Raw genomic sequence first — 23,268 nt, forward strand, 5'->3', positions numbered from 1 at the left:
ACAATGGAGGAGTGTTCATCTTTCTCCACATCCTCACCAGCATCTGCTATCACTGGAGTTTTTGATCTTAACCATTCTGACTGGTGTGAGATAGAAATCTCAGGGTTGTTTTGATTTGCATTTCCCTTATGACTAAAGATGTTGAACATTTCTTTAGGTGTTTCTCAGCCATTCGGCATTCCTCAGCTGTGAATTCTTTGTTTAGCTCTGAACCCGATTTCATAATAGGATTGTTTCCCTGCAGTCTAACTTCAAGAGTTCTTTGTATATTTTGGATATGAGCCCTCTATCAGCTGTAGGATTGGTAAAGATCTTTTCCCAATCTGTTGGTTGCCGTTTTGTCCTAACCACAGTGTCCTTTGCCTTACAGAAGCTTTGCAGTTTTATGAGATCCCATTTGTTGATTCTTGATCTTAGAGCATGAGCCATTGGTGTTTTGTTCAGGTAATTTTCTCCAGTGCCCATGTGTTCCAGATTCTTCCCTAGTTTTTCTTCTATTAGTTTGAGTGTGTCTGGTTTGATGTGGAGGTCCTTGATCCACTTGGACTTAAGCTTTGTACATGGTGATAAGCATGGATCAATCTGCATTCTTCTACATGTTGACCTCCAGTTGAACCAGCACCATTTGCTGAAAATGCTATCTTTTTTCCATTGGATGGTTTTGGCTCCTTTGTCAAAAATCAAGTGACCATAGGTGTGTGGGTTCATTTCTGGGTCTTCAATTCTATTTCACTGGTCTATCTGCCTGTCCCTGTACCAATACCATGCAGTTTTTATCACTATTGCTCTGTAATACTGCTTGAGTTCAGGGATAGTGATTCCCCCGGAAGTCCTTTTATTGTTGAGGATAGTTTTAGCTATCCTGGGTTTTTTGTTATTCCCGATGAATTTGCAAATCGTTCTGTCTAACTCTTTGAAGCATTGGATTGGTATTTTGATGGGGATTGCATTGAATCTGTAGATCGCTTTTGGTAAAATGGTCATTTTTACTATATTAATCCTGCCAATCCATGAGCATGGGAGATCTTTCCATCTTCTGAGATCTTCTTCAATTTATTTCTTCAGAGGCTTGAAATTCTTATCATACAGATCTTTCACTTGCTTGGTTAAAGTCACACCAAGGTATTTTATATTATTTGGGACTATTATGAAGGGTGTCATTTTCCTAATTTCTTTCTCTGTTTCTCTTTTGTGTAGAGAAAGGCTACTGATTTATTTGAGTTAATTTATACCCAACCACTTTGCTGAAGGTGTTTATCAGATTTAGTAGTTCTCTGGTGGAACTTTTGGGATCACTTAAATCATATCATCTGCAAATAGTGATATTTTGACTTCCTTTCCAGTCTGTATCCCTTTGATCTCCTTTTGTTGTCTGATTGCTCTGACTAGAACTTCGAGAACTATATTGAATAAGTAGGGAGACAGTGGGCAGCCTTGTCTAGTCCCTAATTTTAGTGGAATTGCTTCAGGTTTCTCTCCATTTAGTTTAATATTAGCTACTGGTCTGCTGTATATGGCTTTTACTATGTTTAGGTATGGGCCTTGAATTCCTGTTCTTTCAAATGTTTTCTCAGCATCTAATAAAATGATCATGTAGTTTTTATCTTTCAGTTTGTTTATATAGTAGATTACATTGATGGTTTTCCATATATTAAACCATCCCTGCATAACTGGGATGAAGCCTACTTGATCATGATGGATGATTGTTTTGATGTGCTCTTGGATTCTGTTTGCAAGAATTTTATTATTTTTTGCGTCGATATTCATAAGGGAAATTGGTCTGAAGTTCTCTTTCTTTGTTGGGTCTTTGTGTGGTTTAGGTATAAGAGTAATTGTGGCTTCATAGAAGGAATTCAGTAGCACTCCGTCTGTTTCAATTTTGTGGGATAGTTTGCATAGTATTGGTATGAGGTCTTCTATGAAGGTCTGATAGAATTCTGCACTGAACCCATCTGGACCTGGGCTCTTTTTGGTTGGGAGACTTTTAATGACTGCTTCTATTTCCTTAGGAGTTATGGGGTTGTTTAAATGGTTTATCTGTTCCTGATTTAACTTCAGTACCTGGTATCGGTCTAGGAAATTGTCCATTTCCTCCAGATTTTCAAGTTTTGTTGAATATAGGCTTTTGTAGTAGGATCTGATGATTTTTTGAATTTCCTCTGATTCTGTTGTTATGTCTCCCTTTTCATTTCTGATTTTGTTAATTTAGACACACTCTCTATGTCCTCTGGTTAGTCTGGCTAAGGGTTTATCTATCTTGTTGATTTTTTCAAAGAACCAGCTTTTGGTTCTGTTGATTCTTTGTATAGTCGAAAGGAACTATTCTTAAGAGAAATGTAGCACAAGGCCCTGGGTTCGGTCCCCAGCTCCGAAAAAAAGAAAAAAAAAAAAAAAGAGAAATGTAAAATCAAAGCAAAAAAATATTGATACATTTGACAACCTGGAAATTAAAACACAAAAAAAAACAAAACAAAAAAAAAAAACTTTTGCAAACAAAGCTCTCCATGAAGCAAAGTTAAAAGAAAAAAGAGTGAGATATTTAATTAAAACACATTTATTTCATTCAGAAAACCTTACCGAATGCTTACTGTAAGTCAAGCCCTGTCTAAGCCCTGATGGTACAACAGAAAACAGACAAACAAGAGTCCTGCTCACACACGCTTCACATCAGAGAGGATACAGAAACAAGCAAGTCCAGCAATCAGACCAACATATCCTTGTAGACGGTGGCAAGAGCTGTAGAGGATGAAGGAGCTGAGAGTGACTCCTTGGAGAAAGGAGTGTGGGAATGATGCCTGACTCCCGAAGTTATTCAAGAGCCAGCCAGGCTGGAGGAACAGCTCAGCTAGAAAAGACACTACTGCCCAGCCTGACCACCTGAGTGCAGGCCCCAGTTAGTGTCCTGGAATCTCTGTAGTACAGGGAAAGAACAGACACTCCCAGAGTTGTCCTTTGATACCCACATATGTACAGTAAGTACAAAATTAAAGAGACAAAGTGTGTGCACAGCTGATGGCCCTCTATCCAGAGTCAACTCTGAAAATAACCATTCCTCCCAGCTGACAGACTGGATAGGTCAGTGGCTTCTGAGTACAAATGGCAGCATATATGGCCAGTTTCAGCTCAGCACCTGCTCTAACTTAGCAAGCCATGTTGGAGGAATATTTACATGACTTTATATGCAGCCGCCTAGTCCCTCGGACTGTACTCTATTACTAAATGAGCCAGAAGGACAATATAAACCTTGTGCCATTACAAACAATGCCATGACGCCTCCCTATCCTCACATAAACTCGTCCTACATGTGCTAGTATCTCTATGAACACTAGGCTTATGAACGTTACTGGTCAGTTACAAGCTTGTGACTTAAATTCTGATGGCATCAACACACTGCTCTCGGAAAAAAGCTGTTATCTAATTGTGTGGCCATATGTAGGTTGATGCCATTTTCAGGTGAAGGCTGGTACAGAATAGAATGAGGCCTATCATTGGACGAGAAGGAAGGATGGGCAGGAGAAAAGTTTTAGAGAGGAGACCAGAGTAAGAGGAGAGGGAGCAGCCGAGATTACATGGCAGCAGATGTTAAGATTTCTCTCTGCACATCTACAGGTTGTTATGACTATTCTTAAGGGATGGATGTGTACAGGGCTTTGTATGTCTAGATGAACAAAATATATCTTATCTAGGTGGGCAGTTTATATCCCTATCAATTGGTTATAAATTAATTGTGTGGATATATTATAAACAACATTTAACACATAAATCTGGTTGTTGAGTTCTAGTTTGCTGAGAAACGATTTCACTGGGTAGTTGGGAGTATAGCACAGTCCATGACAGGAGGCTATGCTAGGCTATAGAATGCTTGGGGCAACGCTAGCATGGCCCGTGGAATGTGATGTGTGTATCAGGTGTGTTAACAACTGCCCCAGGAGATAGTGTGTGAAAGTGGTAACAGAGAAACAGCTAGAGCACATGGATCTGCGAGGAGTGGGAACTCGTGGGACCAGGTCATGCGCCCTTTAATAATTTTACCACAACAGCCATAAGCAATATATGTGAGCTCATTTCCTAATATCCTAGACAACAGATCTCTTTATTTGAGACTACTCCTCAGGCAGTGGGCACTTTGCCTACTATAGAGGGTCATTCTTTATGTTTAGCATTCCCTGTGTCCCCTTGCCTGTGAATGGGCCATCATTAACAGCTACCATTTTCCTGTAAACAAGTTCACCCATGAGTCAGTTCACATGTCTGTAATCCCAGCACTGAGGCAGACACAGGCAGATATCTATGAGTTCAAGGCCACACTGGTCTACAAAGTGACTTCCAAGATACCCAGGGCTACACAGTGAGATGCCTGTCTCAAACACCACCTTCATGCCCACACATTTTGTCTAGACATAGTGTTGCACAGCTGTACTCCCAGCACTCAGGAGACGGAGACAGAAGGATAATCCTAGAGACAAGAGTAGACTGACTACACAGTGAAGACTATTCTGTTTCAAAAAAACTTTGTATGTTTTCACATGAATGTGCCATGAAACTCAAAGACTCAAAGAGTAAACAACAGGAAATAATTTGCCCTGTTAAAATTCTTCCCCAATTAGTTTTTCTCTGAGACTCACCTACTTACTGGTGCCTTTCCAGGAAATTCTCTATGTCTGGACAAGCAGATGTCCATGTGTATTTAAAGTACAAATGGGAGTGTGCAATAATACTAAAGTCTATACCTTCTTTCCAGAAGCCTGTACACATAGGCCCTACCTACTCTTTTAGACAAAGGCGTAGCATCCCATGATGTGACTCTAACAGGCTTACTTTAACCCAGTGCCTCTGCATGTTTGTGCAGTCTCTAGGCAGGCTCTGTAAATAGAGATGGGGACAGGACAGGGGCACAGCTCAGACTCTGCTTGTGTACTCAAGATCTATTGCCCCAGCCACTGATAGAAAGATTGGGTTTCAAGCTTCTGCAATTACAAACAATGCAAACCAGTTATAAACCACACCTGCACTTTTAAACTTCTCTAGTTTCTACTAAAATGATTTGAAATCATTCATACTCCAATCGGCAACATGTGAGAGTACCTTCATTGTCCATTTTCATCTTGGCAGGTAGATGAACAGTGGTTCTAAGTTCATTCCTATTCATCCTTTTCCGCACAGCACTCAGTATTGTGTATTATTGTTGTTATCATCGCCATCACCATCATCACTTTATGTGTATGAGTGTTTGACCTGAATATGTCTGTGCACCACGTGCACAACTGGTGCCTACGGCGGCTAGAAGAGGGCATGGGATGCCCGGAGATGGAGTTAGCAAGTGCTCTTGCTAGTAACTCTGAGCCATCTCTCCTGCCCCAATCAATCAATCAATCAATCAATCAATTTATTAATTTTGCTTCTGTTACAAGGTCTCACTAGACAACCTGACCCAATGTAAAACTGTTGCTATCCTCCTGCCTCTGCCTTTGAGTGAGGAGGTTTCAGGAATACTCCACCTAGCCCAGTTTCATTTCTCAGTAACAGTGAAGATGAACACTGTTAAGAACTACTTTAATGTCCAGGTCTGTAAACCAATGGATACTCTTGCCTGTTTTCTATGGGTTGTTGGGTCTTTTTTTATTTATTCTCTGTACATATTTTTAAAAACTAGTTTTGGGGGTTGGGTGTTATAGTTTGGTAACAGAGCACTTGCCTAGCACTCAAAAGATCCGATCCAATCCAAAGCACACATGGCCTCAAACACAAAAGCACTGCCACCTCTGCACTTACCCATTTCTTCCTTTCCCCACCCTGAGGCAGTCTCACTGTGGAGTGCAGGGTAGCATAGAACTCACTAGAAGGCTGGCCTTGAACTCAGTTATCTGCTTGCCTCTGCCTCCGGAGTACTGGGATCAGAAATACGGGAGCCGGCCTGCTCAGCCCGTTTATCTTTTGAGTCTGGAAGATTGAATTCCTCTTACAGATTCCTTAATGGCTTCTAAGTTTTGTGACATATTTATGACATTTTCCCCTACATATTTCTTAGTTCTTTTCTTACATCTAAATCCCCATTTGAACTTCATTTTGTTAAAATTGGTTGGTAGAAATGCAACTATAGGCCTAGTTGTCTCATTGTTATTATTGAATAATTCATATTTCTCCTACTGATCTGAAATATCACCTTTTATTCTCACAATATATAAATATATTTATGTCTATTTCTGATTTTCTCATGTATTAGGAGTGGTGTGGGTTTCTGAAACCTCAATAACACCTCTAAGTGACACACCTCTCCGACAAGAATCTATCTCCTAATTTCCCTAAACAGTTCACCAACTGGGGATCAAGCATTCAAATACGCGTGTCTAAGGGGCCATCCTCATTCAGATCACCACCAGCCAGGCCTGGGTTTTGCATGAGGACGGCTGGGCCTCAGCCTCAGGCTTCCAGAGCACGCGCTCCTGCTCAGCCAGCTCCAGCCCTTGCTTGGTTTTTCTTCCCATCTCCTACAGTCTCACCTTCAATAACCATAAATACCGAACACCATTCCTGTCACTGTGCTTGATGACTATCTGCTAATTTTTAATTTTGTGAGTCCCTGACTGTTAACAGTTTTACATCTATTTCTATAGTTTTTCCTTTGGATGGCTGATTGTGTAGTTGGTTTTCTCAATTTTCCTTGAACTTCCTGTTTTTAACTTTCCATCTACTGATGTTTTGAATTACCTTTTTCTTAGTGTTTTAGGGATGTTTATCTATAGCAATTTCCTATTATCCACGGTTTTTGTTTCCATAGTTTCAGTTACCCACATCACCTATGGTCTGAAAAAAACCAAACAGAAAATTCCAGAAACAAGTAATTCAGAAACTTTATTAATAGCAAGCATTTTGATGCATCGTTCTGTCCTTATGTGGTGGTGGGTGTTGGCTAGCTTTACTTTTTAGTGGTGGCACTGGCGACAACAGGGGTCAGAAGGATCAGAAGCCTTGCATGTATAGGGAACCGCTCTACCACTGCAGCACACCCTGAGCACCCACAGATTGTTGACTCTCTTCCTTTCTCATCCCTGCCTTCCCTGCCTCTCTCCCTCTTTCTTTCCTTACGTCCTTTCTTCTGAGCATCAATAAGTAATCCAGCCTGGCCTAGAACTTGGGGTGACTCTCCCACATCTGCCTCCCAAATGCTGACGCTACATGTCCACCTCCCTTGGGTCTCTTTTTACCACGTAGATAATGGTTGGTTCCAGACAGACTTTTCTTACTTTGACCTTATAGCTCCAGATTCACATATCCACTTGTCTACTGATACTTAATCTTAGATGACTAATAAGTTGTCTCAAGTATGTTTTAAAAGAATCCTTTTAATCTTGCAGCCTTCTCTCTAGTGTTCCCTGCCTTGTACAGTCCCTGTTCTGTTTTGCTAAATGGCTTCAGTGCTTTCCCACCTGTCTTCCTACAGCTATTTCTGCTCTTTGCAGGATTTCCTCCACATTGTTGCCAGAATTTGTTTTGTTTTGTTTTTGTTTTTCTAAGAGACAAAGCTGTCCTACAACTTGGTATGTATCTGAGAATGATGTTAAACTTCTCATCCTCCTGCTTCTGGCTGCTGGGTTTATTCAGACCCATAGCTTCACGCATGTTAGGAACATATTGTACTACCTCTTTCCCTCCTCCCTCACAAAGAACTTGGAAAAGCACAAATCAATACGGGAGGCCGGGGCAGACGGATAATTCAGGGAGTCTGAATAAGGACATCATAGGAAATGAAAACAAACAGCAACAAACCCAGCCTTCCTGCTTCCCACAAGTCAGACCATGTGACTCTTCCGCTTCTAAATATCAAATACAATCTGGAAAAGAACAATAAAGAAGGGAGAGACGGAGCTGGAGAGATGGCTCAGTGGTTAAGAGCACTGACTGTTCTTCCAGAGGTCCTAAGTTCAATTCCCAGCATCCACATGGTGGCTCACAACCATCTGTAATGGGACCTGATGCCCTCTTCTGGTGTGTCTGAAGACAGCTACAGTGTGTTCACATACATAAAATAAATAAATCTTTAAAAAAAAAACCAAAAAAACAAAGAAGAAGGTAGAGAAGCTTGTCTCCAAAATTAACCCTTCCCTAAATTGCTTTTGATTGTGGTATTTTATCACAGCAATAAAAGGAAGCATCTAACAGAAGCAAATAAATCCAATTCTATTTAATGGAAATATAGCAGATCAGGGTTTGGCAAAGTCACTGTGGTGGTTTGAATGTAACTGGTCCACAGGTCCCCGGGGAGTTGCACTATTAGGAGGGATGGCCTTGTTGGCATAGGTGTAGCCTTGCTGGAGGAAGTGTGTCATACTGGAGACAGGTTTTGAGGGCTCCTATGCTCATACCATGCCCAGTCTCTTTCTGCTGTCCTAGAATCCACCAGCACCATGTCTGCCTGCACACTGCCACACTTCCTACTATGATGATAATGAACTAGACCTCTAAAATTGTAAGCCAGCCCCAATTAAATGTTTTCCTTCTAAGAGTCACTTGGTCACGGTGTGTCTTCACAGCAATGGAATCCTAAGACATGTACCTTCACTTGTTTTCCATACAAAATTGTATTGGAAATGTGCTCGCCCACATATTGTCTGTGGTTACTCTGGCACTAGATAAACAGAGCTGGCAGATCCTCCAGGTGCAACAGAGACTATCCAATTTGCAAAGTATTTTATTTTATAAACTAAAACTAAATCAATCAGAGCTATTTGGTAACTGGTTTTTAAATTTCATTCTTAATTTTATTTCTTTTCATTGCATGTGTATTGGTGTGTTTTTTACCTGCACATATGTCTGTGTGATGGTGTCAGATCCACAGGAACTGGAGTTACAAATAGTTGTGAGCTACAATGTGGTTGCTGGAAATTGAACTCAGGACCTCTGGAAGAGCAGTCAGTGCTCTTAACGGCTGAGCCATCTCTCCAGCCCTTTTAAAATATGTTTAAATTTACTTTTAAGTGTATGAGCATTTTACCTCCATGTATGCCTGTGCACTACATACATTCCTAGTGCCCATGGAGGCTACAGAGGCCAGAAGATGACATCAGATCCCCTAGAACTGGAATTATATTGTTTTAAGCTGCTGAGAAATAAACTTGGGTTCTCTAGAAGAGCAGCCACTGCCCTTAACTGCTGAGCCATCTCTACAGCTCCCAGTGGCACAGTTAAAATGACAGGTGAATTATAGTGAAGAAAATATATATAGGGCAACTCTATTAAGTGAGGTATATATTCCTAAAAACCTGAATTATTCAAAACTAGCATAATTAAAGACTAATTGTCATACAAACATGAAGTAGAGGGATGATGAATCCTCAGAGCATACAAATTTATAACCAGTACTATAGATTGCTAGAAATAGTAGTAGTTTGAATAAAAATGGCCCTTATAGGTCCATAGGGAGTAGAATTATTGAAACGCTGGCCTGTGGGAGTGTGTCACTAGGGTGGGCTTTGAGGTCTCATGTTCAAGCCAGGCCTAGTATGGCATTTTCTTTTCCTGTGGCCTGCAGATCCACATAAAGAACTCTGAGCTACCTCTCCAGCACCATGAATGCCTACACAGCACCACTCTTCCTGCCATCATAATAGACTAAATCTCTCAACTGTAAGCCAGCCCTAATTAAGTGTTTTAGAAGTTGCTACAGTCATGGTGTCTCTTCACAGCAAAACATCAAGATAGAAATTATATAGCTATTTTTATAAATATATGTTGCTATGGTTTGTATATGCTCGGCCCAGGGAGTAGCACTATTAAGAGGTGTGGCCTTTGTTGGAGTAGGTGTGTCACTGGGTGTGGGCTTTAAGACCCTAGTCCTAGCTGCCTGGAAGTTAGTATTCAGCTAGCAGCCTTCAGATGAAGAGGTAGAACTCTCAGCTCCTCCTGCACCATGCCTGCCTGGATGCAGACATGTTCCCACCTTGATGATAATGGACTGAACCTCTAAACCTGTAAGCCAGCCCCAATAAAATGTTCTTATAAGAGTTGTCTTGGGGGGTTGGGGATTTAGCTCAGTGGTAGAGCACTTGCCTAGCAACCGCTAGGCCCTGGGTTCGATCCCCAGCTCCGAAAAAAAAAAAAAGAAAAAGGAAAAAAAAAAAAAAAGAGTTGTCTTGGTCATGGTGTCTGTTCACAGTAGTAAAACCCTAACTAAGACATATGTTAATAATATGGATTAAGTATATACGGTAACATCTTACTTGTACAGTTAATAATTAATAATAAAAAAATTACAATGGCATCATGCTGAACTTTCCAAAGACTTTCTAGACTAAACCAAAAGTACTTAAATGTAGTAAGAGGAAAAATGAGCAGCCAGAAGGAGCTAGGAAGCATTTAAACAATTGGAGAACCTGAATACGAACTGTAAGGTAAATCAGGAGTAGACCCTTATTAAGGATCCAGAGTCCAAAGATATAGTTCAGAACAGACAATGTGTTACTACTCAACCTTCTGAAAAGACTAAGCTGTAAACAGAAAAGCATTTATGTAATCTAATATATGTGTGTATGTGTGCATATGCATATATGTGTATGTATATATAGTAGACTGTAACCAAAATGAAACCCCCAGTAAATGGGGATCATCAAGTAACACATTAGTGAAAAAACTTACATTTCCAATGATCTTTGTTGCCTTTGTAGGACCAGCACCTGTTACAAATCAGAGAACACATTATCACTCCTGAAATATTCATAAGTAAACATTGAAATTAAGGCATTTGTTTTTTCTCATTAAGGAGGGTTAGAGTCTGGACCAGAATTTCTCAAAAAATTTTAAAAAAAGGTCCCAAGGCATCATGGTACCTGAGTGAAGGTAAGAATCCCTACCACCTCAGGCCCCTGACTTCATTAGAACGCCTGGAGACACAGAAGCAAGCAGTGGGGGCTGGTGAGCCGCTCAGCGGCTACAGTGCATGGTGTGCAGAGCATAAGGCCCTGAGTTCAAATCCCCAGAGCCCATGTTTAAAAACAAGAACAGAGAGATGCAGTCATAGCTCTACATCTATAACCCCAGCTGAGACAGGAAGATTCCTGGAGTCCACTGACCATTCCAGCCTAACCGTCAATGAACTCTAGATCTTAAAAGCTAAGGTAGATTAAGGTGTTTGCCATTCCAACTTGAAAACCTGAGTTTGATCCTCAGATCCCAAGTGGAAGGAGAGAACTGATTCCCAAAAGTTGTCCTCTGACCTCCACAAACAAGGCCTGGCATGTACCTGCCCACACTTGTGCACATATACACATACACACATGCATACATACATACAATGTATACACTAATAAAATTTACATGTTCAAGCACTGGACGGACAGTGGTGGAAGGTGTCTAACATCACCCACCTATACAGAAGTAAGTAAATATGTTCATACTCCAACCCCACACACACACATACTGGGGGGGGAGGGTGTTAAAACTCTTCAAATTATTTTTGTTTATTTTATGTGTATGAGTGTTTTGCCTGCATGTATGTATGTGCACCACATGCATGCCTTATGCCCATGTAACCCAAAAGGGGACATCAGCTCTCCTGGAACTGGAGTTACAAATGATTAGAGGCTCACACAGCTGCAGAGAGCTGACCCAGGTCCTCTGCAAGAGCAACAGATGCTCTTAACTGCTGAGCCCATTAGAATCCTTTAAAAAGTTAACTGCACGCCCCTTCCTTTCCAACTCATCCCTCACCCTACAGTGGGGCACATACTTCCTCATTACGATAAAGGCGTTACCAGCAATAACTCTTAGACTCGGCAATACTTGCCTCCTATCCAAAAGCCTCTGCATCAAGTCATACCTGTGCAGACACTGTTAGTGTTCCCAGTGGGCTGGAGTGCAGGTATTTTTGCCAATGATGTCACACTGGTTATAACCGGTGTTGTAGCTATCTTTGGAGAAGGGAGTGCCGTCATAGCAGTTTGTACCTTAGGAATAATTACCTGTGCTGGCTTTGGGAGCACAAACACTACAAAAAAAGGGTAACGACACAGATTAGCATGGCCCCCTGAACAAGGATGGCATTCAAATTCATGAACTGTTGCATAAAAATAAGGAAGAAAATAAATGCTGATTAAAATAAACAAAAGTTAGACACCGCATCAAAAAAGGGTTAAATAGGAATGAGACTGTTTAAGGAGTCGTCGGTCAGGCAGTGACACAAAGCTCCACCTGTGTAACATCAGCTTGGGTGACTCTGCTAAGGTCTGTGTTCACTGGGACTTAGGACAAGCCTGGTTCTGTAAAATTTTAAAGTCCATATAAGACATCCTAAAATTTAGTAATTTTAATATCTAACAGGTAAAGTGCCAGGTATTCTCAGCTTTGGGATTAACTGGAAGTTGATGAAGAAGCTGCCCCTCCAAGTAACGCTGTTTTTTCTCTTTTAAGTTTTCATACAAAATAATAGGCTTCCTTTACAAGTTGTAGATGACTGTATTTTGCTGACATTCACCCTCATCATTCTGCCATGTACAGCCTTGCCCCCTGCAATAGCTGCCTTCTTTTCCTCTATCTCTTAGACCCTTCCTCCCCAACAGTCTCCCTTCTAGTAGCAGTGGTTTCTCTCAACGATACTGTAAAATGAGTGTCCCACCACCAACCTGACTAGTCCTAGGATGGGCTGGCGAACACAGAAGCTTAGAACAGCTATACATAAGGGAGAGCACACTGTAAGAATTATGTAGTACTCGAGGTTCTCAGCAGAGGATCTATGCTTGTCTTGGATCATCGGACAGTACTCCTGAGAGGACACACTTTAAGAACATTCCACACATCCACTCATCTCGATTTTTCTTGACCACATTAGTTGTCCTACTTGTAAAAAAAAATTTTTTTTCAAGAAAAAACTTTGCTACCCATGAAGAACTGAACTACTTTATTTTTTCTGAAATAATTAATGTGTTGCTCTTTTTTTCTTTAGCTACAAGCAAGTTCTGCATCAAATTCTATACCAGGCACAGCAACCATAGTAACACACTTGCAGCCTCTCCCTCTGTTTGCCGTCTTTTTAGTTTTTATTTTCAGTTATAGTATGGATCCCTTAGCTTTACAAACTTAGAGTCACGTAAGTTGAATCAAAAGCAATCAAATTCAATTTTCCTATGAAATAAGTATGTATTAATTGCTTGCTTTGATTATGGTAGCAAAAAGCATCAGAATTAATTTCCTTTCAAAGGCCGACCATGTGACAGTTTTTTGTCAACTTGACATAGCTAGGGTCTTCTGAAAAGTGGGAATGTCAGCTGAGAAAATGCCCCATCAGAGCACCTGCAGGCAAGTCTGTGGGGCACCTCCTTGATTAGTGACTCGTGTGGGCAGTGTCACTCCTGGGCAGGTGGCCCTGGGCTGCAGGAGAAAGCAAGCTGAGCAATGAGAACAAAGGCAGAAGCAGCACCGCCGCACGGTCTGTTCAGGTCCTGCCTCCAGGTTCCTGCCTCGAGTGCCTGCCCTGACTTCCCTCGGTGATGGAGTGTGACCTGAGAGTCGTAAGATGAAATAAATCCGTTCCTCCCTGAGCTGCTTTTGGTCACGGTGTTTATTTACCAAGCAATAAAAACTACAACAGGCACCCTAAAGAAAACTTTCAGGAAGTGTAGGCTATAATACAAGAAAACTTTGTGTTATTGTAGTATTTCAACTGTGTATGCGACAGTATATCCTAGCACTGACTGGAAGAGCCTGGAACAAGTTTAATTTTACCTTTTCTTTGTGGAATTGGGTCATTCACACTATACTGATGGCAAAACTTCAAGACACAAAACAGGTTACAGAAGTATTTGATGTTGCCTCTCCACTTCAAGGATTCGCTTAGCTTACCCTGCCGTTTACAGGCATCACACCTGGCTGTCTGAAAGGTGAAGGAAGGACAAGGAAGGGTTAAAATTATAAAAGTTTAATACTGACCAGAAGCACTAATGAAAATGGTATATGAATTAGTGAGATTATAAAATGAAAGGTTCCCTAATTAAAATACTGTAGTTAAAAACAGGTATTTGTTCCACATAAGATGTCCTAACATTTTTTGTTTGTTTGTTTGTTTTAAGACAGGGTTTCTCTGTGTAGCCATGGTTGTCCTAGAACTCACTTTTTATACTAGGATGGCCTTGAACTCACAGAGTTCCACCTGCCTCTGCCTCCTGAGTGCTGGGGTTAAGGTGTGTGCCACCACAACCCAGCCTAAGTACCCTTCTCTTAAGCATTGTGTTTGGTCCTTAGCCATACAATGGTTAAAATATAGAATATTCCTCGGCAAGCAAAGTACATCTGGAATGAGTATTAAGTGCACAATGAGTTCGCTAGAGTGCTGTAGGTGCTATGTAGTTGCCACCAACCAGCTTCCTCGAGGGCATGCTACTCACCTCTCAGGCTACTCACCTCTCTGGCTACACTCCTCTCTGTCTACTCACCTCTCTGGCTACACTCCTCTTACTTATAAAGTGGCAACAACACACCTAGCCCTCAGGACTGACAACGGGACTGGAACAATCAACTGGAAAAGCGGCAAGTCTGTACTATGCTTATCTAACTATTCCTACTACTGTATGTCTTTCAAAACTAGGAAAGTAGGTAAGACTATCAGTTTGCCACGCGACCTATGAAGGGAGGACAAGGTCTGACCTTAAATTCTTGAGTAACCTGAATGAGAGCTACTTAAGGCAAAGTTATGTAAATTTCTAACCTAAAAGCTACAAATAAGGTCATCATACTCTATAAGAGAGAGAGAATAAAAAGTACACACGTCCTTACTCTGGCTAGAGATCCATCTCAGTGGTACAGAGTTTGTCCAGCAGGCATGAGGTTCTAAATTCAAGGCCCAATACCAGGGGAAAGAGACCTCCAGAAATCCCGAACTCTGAATACATTTTTTCATGTACTTTGAATATATTTTAATTGAAAATGATTAGCATTTGTTTCAAAATGAGTCAAAGAGCATGGCCTGGTTACCTGATGTAACAAAGCTGTAAACTTAGACATGCAGTCTTCACAGCAGAAAACCTGGAGCTTGCCTTCCAGTTGATTTTCCACAAAATTTGCAGACGTCTGTAAACAGTAACTGCACGTCTTACAGTAGTTTCCCCACCTTTCCCCAAAGTCTCGAGCGGAGAGGACCTTGCAAACTATCCATCAGCAAAGATGCAAGGAGAGACAAACACGCGTTAGCTTTAAGGAGGAAAGACTGGTGTCAGCTGTGACACTACAGGCCTACAAGCCCAGCACCTCCAGGACAGGCAGGAAGATCACAAGTTCCAGACCAGCCTCAGGTTCATACCAAGTTCAAGGTCAGGCTGAGCCACTTGAGAGCCTGCCTTTAAAAAATAGAAAAAGAAAAAGAGGCTGAAGAAATTGCCCAGCAGTCAAAAGCTCTTTCAAAAGACCTGGGCTTGGTTTCCTGATGTAATTATTTGCCTCTATATTATAGGATAACCTCCATATTCACAGAACAAACTCAAATTAATGTTTAAGTATGCTCTAAATAAGAAATCGTCCATACTCTGAAGTATCAGAGGCTTCAAAGGTTCTTAAACCGAATAGCAGCAATTAATTGAATCTACTTTACAAACAGGTAGAAAGGATCCTAGCTGAATTTACAAGCTTTTCTCTACAAATGCCATTAACCATGGGTTTTCTTTATTGAGATTGCTAAAATGCTTAAAAAGGCAAGTCTCAAGTATACTGAGTATAAACTGTATAAATTCAACTGTTTAAGAATGTTCAAGCAGTCTCGGAAGCTAAGCAGGGTCGGGCCTGGTTAGTACTTGGATGGGAGACCGCCTGGGAATACCGGGTGCTGTAGGCTTTGGGGGTTGGGGATTTAGCTCAGTGGTAGGCGCTTGCCTAGCAAGCGCAAGGCCCTGGGTTGGTCCCCAGCTCCTAAAAAAAAGAAAAGAAAAAAAAAAAAAAAAAAAAAAGAATGTTCAAGCAGCTGGGTGGTGGTGGCACATGCCTTTAATCCTAACATTTTGGAGGTAGAAGATCTCTATAATAAGAGTTAGAGGCTAACCTAGTCTACAGAACAAGTTCCAGGATAGCCACGGTTACACAAAGAAACCATGTCTTAAAAAAGAAATGCTCAAGTAATGCTTCCTAAGTAAAGTTTTTGAAAATAAAAACTGATGAATTCCACTACCTATGTATAATACTGAACCTCTTTTTACCTTCACTACAGAAAGGCTTGTCAACCCCTGAGAATCGCACAGTATCCTCTATGGTCTTCTGTAGCTTACAGTAGTCGCACAAGGCCTTAACTTTATTTTGCCTTTTGTATTCATCACAGCAAGCCTTGCCACAAAACATAAACATTCTACCCTGCAAAAACAAGAAAGCAGTTGTTAAACTCTAACCAAACATGGGAACATGGGCTGGAAACCTGGTTCACTGGTCAAAAGAGAGTACTGCTCTTAGAGGGGTCTGAGTTCAATTCTCAGTATCCACGGTAGGCTGCCTACAATTACCTAGAACTGCACCTACAAGGGGATCCAATGCCTGTGGCCTCCATAGGCACTGTGGTATGTACACACACACACACACACACACACACACACACACACACACACACACACACACACACACAAGTTAAAAAATATACCTCTCTCTTTTTAAATATCTACCCCTAAATAGCAGATTTCTCTTTTGGTCTTTTTCCAGACCAGTGAGATGGCTCATCAGGTCAAGGCACTTGTGCCAAGCCTGACAACCCAAGTTCCATCCCAGGACCCATGTGATGGAAGGAGAGAGCCAACTCTTACTAACTGCATCCCACAAGCACACCATGGAATGCTCATATGTGTGAATACACAAATACACACAAAATAAACACATTTTTAAGTCAACACAAACTGAAGAACTGGCAAACTGGCAAAACCAGAAATGCTTACTGGATGTTTACACACATCTCTTTCGGGCCAGCTCCTCACCTTGTAGAAAAGCAGCTCTGGCTTTGTGGCAAACAGAAGGCTGCACTGCAGGCACGTGAGTTTCAAGAAGGAAAGGGTCAAAGCGATCTGGTGGGACTCCTTGGCAAGCGTCTCCAGAGCGGCTGCAGCGGGGTTGCTGATGGGGCTGCTGAAGGGAGGGGCGGGGGCGTCTTTTCCTGCTGACACCGCAGACTGCACGGGTGCGCTCACCACTTCTCGGCCTTGAGATATGGGTGCCAATGAAGAGTTTCTTCCCTTTGGCTTGTTAAAGACATTCTAAATGAATACAAAGCAAAGATTTTACCAAATAAGAAATAATGTAGCATAATTACTTTAATTTCCTCACTTTAATAAATTCATTCCACAAGCATTTTTTATTTTTTATGTTTACTTCTAACAGAAAGAATTTCAGTGGCATACCTTCCAGTGCGGAGGGTTAAAAAAAAGTGAAACACTCAAAGGTAATGAACTAGAACAGAAGACTCCTGCAAATTCTCCAGAGATGCATTCCTCAAGCCCTACACATATCACCAACCAGCTCCCGATGGCTAGTGTGACAGTGGACACACTAGGCATCCTCGTACCCAGGAAAACAGGAAATTCTTTACTCTTTCTGCACAGAGTGGGTAGAAACGGGAGAGGGGGAGCAATCCAGACGGAGAATCATTACATTTCTGGTCCAGGACACAGGGCACATGAGCCAGATAAGCTTTTGATCATCACCATTCCACCTCTTAAACCACACGCTAGCCTCTACTCTTTTATAAAGGAGAGAGCCAAAATCAGTATGGTGGCACATAACTACAATCCCAACATTTGGATCCATAGTTCCAGGCCACCCTTGGCTACAAATCAAGTTCCAAGGGTAGCCTAGACTATACACAGGAGGAGACCCTGAAAGGAAAAAAGGGAAAGAAGAGAACCAAGAGGAAGAAGTGGGAGGGGAAGGTACTTGACTCAAGGACCATGAATAAGAAAGCCGGATGTCTGGCCTCAAACATTCTCAAATGTTTGTACAAATGACCTATGACCTTTGGAACATTGCTTGAATAGAGTGTTGGGTTTTTTTTAAACCCTGCATTCAACACTTTAACACTGAACAGGTGTCACATGCTTGTAAACCTGTAACTTGGGAAAGAGAGCCAAGATGATCATCTCACATTCGAGGCCAGCCTGATTCTGGCTATGTAGCAAAAAAGAATGTAGTAAAGAAAAAAATGGTCTAGCAAGATGGCTCATGTTATCATGACACACAAGCATATACTAAATAAATGCAACAGAAAACAATTATGCTGGACAGTGGTGGTACATGCCTTTAATCCCAGTACTCAGGAGGCAGAGGCAGGTGGACCTAAGTTCAATGCCAGCCTGGTCTACAGACTCAGCTCTAGAATAGCCAGGGCTGTGCTCGCTTCGGCAGCACATATACTAGAATAGCCAGGGCTACACAGAGAAACTCTAGCTTGAGAAAAGAAGAAAGGAAGGAAGGAAGGAAGGAAGGAAGGAAGGAAAGAAGGAAGGAAGGAAGGAAGGAAGGAAACAGTTTAACCTTTTACAATGTTTTGCCATAGATCAATCCCTTAGTGAACTAGAAAGAACTAGAAACAGCACCTGCATCATACCTGGAAAGCCAGCACACAGTTGGAGCTACAGAAGCTGCAAATCGTTCCATTTGACATTGCTAGGTGGTACTGAGGGACTGCTGCAGTTTTACAACTATGACACAAAACCTGTATACCTTAAAGACAAAAAATAAAACAGTGTTATACACATGCACGAATGATCCAAAAGTCTAGTAGTAGAAAAACAGCCAACTACTTAGCATGCCCTCTCCTTATGTCCTTTGGGGACCAGCTCCCAGACTTCCCCAGGGATACCCCATATCTGCAGCCCTGCTCATTCCCATCTTACAGAATGGTACCAGAGTATTCGCATATCATCTCGGTACACTCTAAATACCCCTTACAGATCATCCCTAGATTACTCAGAATATTTAACAAAATGTAAGTAACATAGAAATAGCTGATATGCTATATTATTTTGAGAAAAATAAAATACTCTGTAAAATTCAATTATATTTGCTGAGGTTTTTGTTTTTGTTTTTGTTGTTGTTGTTTTAAAGATTTATTTATTTAATGTATACGAGTACACTGTAGCTGTCTTCAGACACACCAGAAGAGGGCAACAGATCCCATTACAGATGGCTGTGAGCCACCATGTGGTTGCTGGGATTTGACTTCTGGAAGAACAGCCAGTGCTCTTAACCACTGAGCCATCTCTCCAGCCCAGTCTTTGGTTTTTGTTGTTCTTATTTTGAGACAGGGGTATCAGCAATAGCCCTGGACATTCTGAAATTCACTATGTAGACCAGGTTAGCCTTAATCTCACAGAGATTTCCCCTGCCTCTGCCTCCTGAGTGCTGGAATTAAAGGTGTGCAACACTATGGCTGGCCTTTGCTGAATACTTTTGAGGAACAATTGGTTGAGTGTAGTAGAACCCATAAATATGGATGGTCAGCTATAACACACAAGAAATCACAGAACTTTACAGTAATCTCTAAGTCTAACTACAACTAACGTCAACTAACCCCTGCCCATCAAAGCCTAACATAAAGAGGACTAGAAAGATGGCTCAGTGGTAAAGAGCACGGGCTGCTCCTCTCGAAGACCTGGATTAGGTTCCTAGGTCCCACATGGTGGTTTCACAGCATCTGTAACTACAGTTCCAGAGGATCCAAAGCCCTCTTCTGGTGTCCACAGGCACACAGGTACATACACACACATGCAGACAAAACGGGCAAACAAAATACAATAAAATATTTTTAAAAAGAAAAAAATAGCTTAAAACTTGGTAATTATTTTTTTCTTACACATGAAACCATAAAATATATTCTACAAAAAAGAGAGTATCAGTGAAAATCTATTTTCCTTTTTTATCAGTTCTTCAAAAGTAAATCAGTCTTGTGTTTTTAGCCATATTAAATGAATTTAGTAAAGAACAAAATTAAGTAACAGCAGTTATGGTCATCATTGATATGTTATTAAATCTATAAATTTATCAAATTTACCTGAAGAAATAACAGTCTTAATTCTGTAAGCAGATAAGCAGTTAATAGAGCAGAAAAGCTCTGTTCTTCCTGAGTCATTGGTAGTCTCAATCATTTCAGCAGACAGCCTCGATGAATTCCCCAAGGCATAGAGTGGCTTCGGGGCCAGATTCTATTAGGATAGCAATAATATAAGAAGGATGTAAGCATAAGCTCCAACATTAATTAATTATTGTTTCAAATAAGAAAAGGGCCAGAGATGGCTCAGTGGGTAAAGTGCTTGCCATGTAAAAGCATGAGGAGGACTGTAATAAGCCAGAGACAGTGTGAATGTACAATCCCAGGGCTCCTCAGCATGATAGGAGAATCACCAGAGCGTCACAGCCAGCCAGCCTGACATACACACCTAGAAATGAAAAGAGACCTTGGTGCAAACAAGGTAGGTGCAGGACAACACTGACTGTTGTCCTCTGACACACATGCTATGGTGTGCACACTTGTTCACTAATACACACAAATATGCACACATAAATACATACACATAGCTGTCTTTGTAGATTGGGGGCTCTTTATTCCACCCTTCTCCACCATTTTTCAACTGTTTCAACCCCCTAACACTAGATAAGACACAGAAAAGGAGAGAGGGGAAAGAGAAGAGTCAGGGGTCAGAAAGGGGGAAGATGCGACCATTAGACTACTTCCTGTTAATTAGGGACACTGAGTTCCTCGGGGCAAGCTTGATCTTCACAGTCAGGATATCTAATTTCTTCTTGTTGTTGTCTTGTCTTTGAGCGTGACTACTTAACAAACCTGGACCAACAATAACCAACAACTACAACCAACAGCAACAACCAACAACCCACCACCAACAACAACCAACAACCCAACAACAACAACAGCAACCCACCACCAACAACAACCAACAACCCAACAACAACAACCAACAACCCAACAACAACCAACAACAACAACCAACAACCCAACAACAACCAACAACAACAACCAACAACCCAACAACAACAACCAACAACCCAACAACAACAACAACCAACAACCCAACAACAACAACAACCAACAACCCAACAACAACAACCAACAACCCAACAACAACCCACTCTGCCTCTCTGGGCCCTAACACTTATCTCCTCTGAAAAGTTCCCAGAACTCCAAAAAGTCACCCAATCACAGAAACTATGTGCAGCTGTCAAAAACATGCCTCTGCTAGGGCACAAGGCAGATCACAGTCTGCTGCTGTGGACAATCTGAAGCAGCCCCTTATCCCATACCTGGGATTACAATGAAAACATAGTCTTAAAGTATTTCTGTGTTTTTTTTTAAAGAAACCAAATTCCAGATCCCTCACTACACACACACACACACACACACACACACACACACACACACACACATTTTAAAAAGAAACAGAAAAATAAATAATGAAAAAAAAAGCAGCACAGACAGGTGTGCTGTCTCAATAATGGAAGGTAGACACAAAAGGATGAGGGGTCTAAGGCCAGCCTTAGCTACAGAACTGAAAAAAAAAAAAGCAAAAAACACAAACAAACAAACAAAAATCCCAAAACAACCAGTAACTACTCAGTACCAAAGCACTGTGTAAGTAATGAACACTGCACTGACAGCATACTTTTCCACTCATAAACCAATGTTAGGAAATCCATGAAGCATGGACCTTAGAATAGAAAAGTTTATCACTTAAAACCACCTAAACTGGGTGACTGTCCCACAAGAGATAGAAATGGTGCTTAATTCATATTAAGAGGTCCTACAAAAACTTCCTTATCAAGCTGAGAATCACAGTAAGTAGGGATTTTTATATAATGAGCTATAGTCTACCCATGCTTTAACAAATGATAATGACGACCACTTACACAGCGTTGATTTCCCAATGCCTGCCATAAAGCAAACACCAAATGGTAAGCATTTTAACTCTACAATCGTCACTAACACAATAGTAATCCTTTTAGGACGGAAGTAAACGGCGAGGAAATGTAGTACACTATGCAGTTTCACATAATCTGCTTACTAAAGTGGACCCCAGAAATCTGCAAGTCCCAAATGAGGAGGGCCTGACACTTAGGTCACAGAGAAAAAGCAGCTGCTGTCTTCCTGTGACAGTAGTAACTCGACTGCCTAAAGCAGACATTCCTAAAAAATAAAATACTCTTTAATGATAAAAGGACATTTCCAACTGCTCCAAGATATTAACAAGTTAAAAATTTGCTAAGTAAAGGAACTGTGATTTTGTGTGCAGGTTCACGAGTGTGTCATGCACATGTAAGCATGTGTGTGGGAGTCAGGAGCTAACCCTGGGTTTATTTATTTTTTTCCGAGACAGTCTCTCACTGGTCTGGAATTTGCCAAATAATTGATGTTAGCTGGCCAGTGAGCCAAAGAGATACAACTTCCTCCACTGGGATCGTACAGGTTTACCAACACGTCCTGCTATGTGGGTTATAGGGATACGTTCAAGTCCTCATGTCTGCAAGCCCTCTACCAACTGAACTACCTCCTTAGTCCCTAAAAAGTTTATTATCATTTACAACCTTTATAAGAATTAAAAGGGGGGGGGTGTTGGGGATTTAGCTCAGTGGTAGAGCGCTTGCCTAGCAAGCACAAGGCCCTGGGTTTGGTCCCCAGCTCCGAAAAAAAAAAAAAAAAAAAAAAAAAAAAATTAAAAGGGGGGGGGAGCTAGGATGGTTCAATGGTTAAAGCACTTGCCACATAGGCAAAAGGACAAAAATTTAAGCCCCTAAAACCCATATAAATGCCAAGTAGGTTTGGTGGCCTGTACCTAATCCCAGCATTTGAAGGCAGAGATGGGACATCCAGGACAAGAGAACTAATTAGACTAGCTGAGCTGGTGAGTGGTGAGTTCAACTGTAAAGTGGAAACTTAAGGGTTCTTTTGGAGAGTCAGTTGTGTTGGATGGTGTTTTGCTGGGGCAAACACCTGAGGGAGTGCTTTTCTAAGTGGACACACGTGAAAGGCTAAGGAAGGACACACGTGAAGGAATGTTTCACTGAAGCAGACACAGGTGAAAGGATGTTTTATGAAAGGACACACAATGATGGATTCCTTGCTAATGACATGTATGTACTGGTCAGTCTTATACTGTGTAGTTGAGCTCCATTTGTCAGGACTCCACAGAGGGAAAGGTACCAACAGCTCCTGTGGTGTTAGTTTCTTGGCACTTCTGCAGACTCAGACTAATCGACAGAGTGATGTCAGCTGAGACAGACTTACGTACTGAGGCAAGACCCACAGAGGACACG

At 41.4% G+C, this 23,268-nt stretch overlaps 1 protein-coding gene across 1 annotated transcript in view; it reads right to left on the bottom strand.

Moving 5' to 3' along the window:
• Zmym6 (zinc finger MYM-type containing 6) overlaps window positions 1-23,268 on the bottom strand; it is a 47,396-nt gene that overhangs the window by 5,726 nt on the left and 18,402 nt on the right. Inside the window, exons 5-12 of the mRNA XM_032897632.1 lie at window positions 19,997-20,147; window positions 18,551-18,666; window positions 16,929-17,204; window positions 16,170-16,320; window positions 14,959-15,131; window positions 13,714-13,861; window positions 11,813-11,980; window positions 10,633-10,670 (exon numbers count right to left, since the gene is read on the bottom strand). Coding sequence (XP_032753523.1) covers window positions 10,633-10,670; window positions 11,813-11,980; window positions 13,714-13,861; window positions 14,959-15,131; window positions 16,170-16,320; window positions 16,929-17,204; window positions 18,551-18,666; window positions 19,997-20,147 — 1,221 coding nt within the window. The remainder of the gene's footprint in view (window positions 1-10,632; window positions 10,671-11,812; window positions 11,981-13,713; window positions 13,862-14,958; window positions 15,132-16,169; window positions 16,321-16,928; window positions 17,205-18,550; window positions 18,667-19,996; window positions 20,148-23,268) is intronic.

This window comes from Rattus rattus, chromosome 1 (assembly GCF_011064425.1).
Source record: "Rattus rattus isolate New Zealand chromosome 1, Rrattus_CSIRO_v1, whole genome shotgun sequence".
NCBI classification, from domain to species: Eukaryota; Metazoa; Chordata; class Mammalia; order Rodentia; family Muridae; genus Rattus; species Rattus rattus.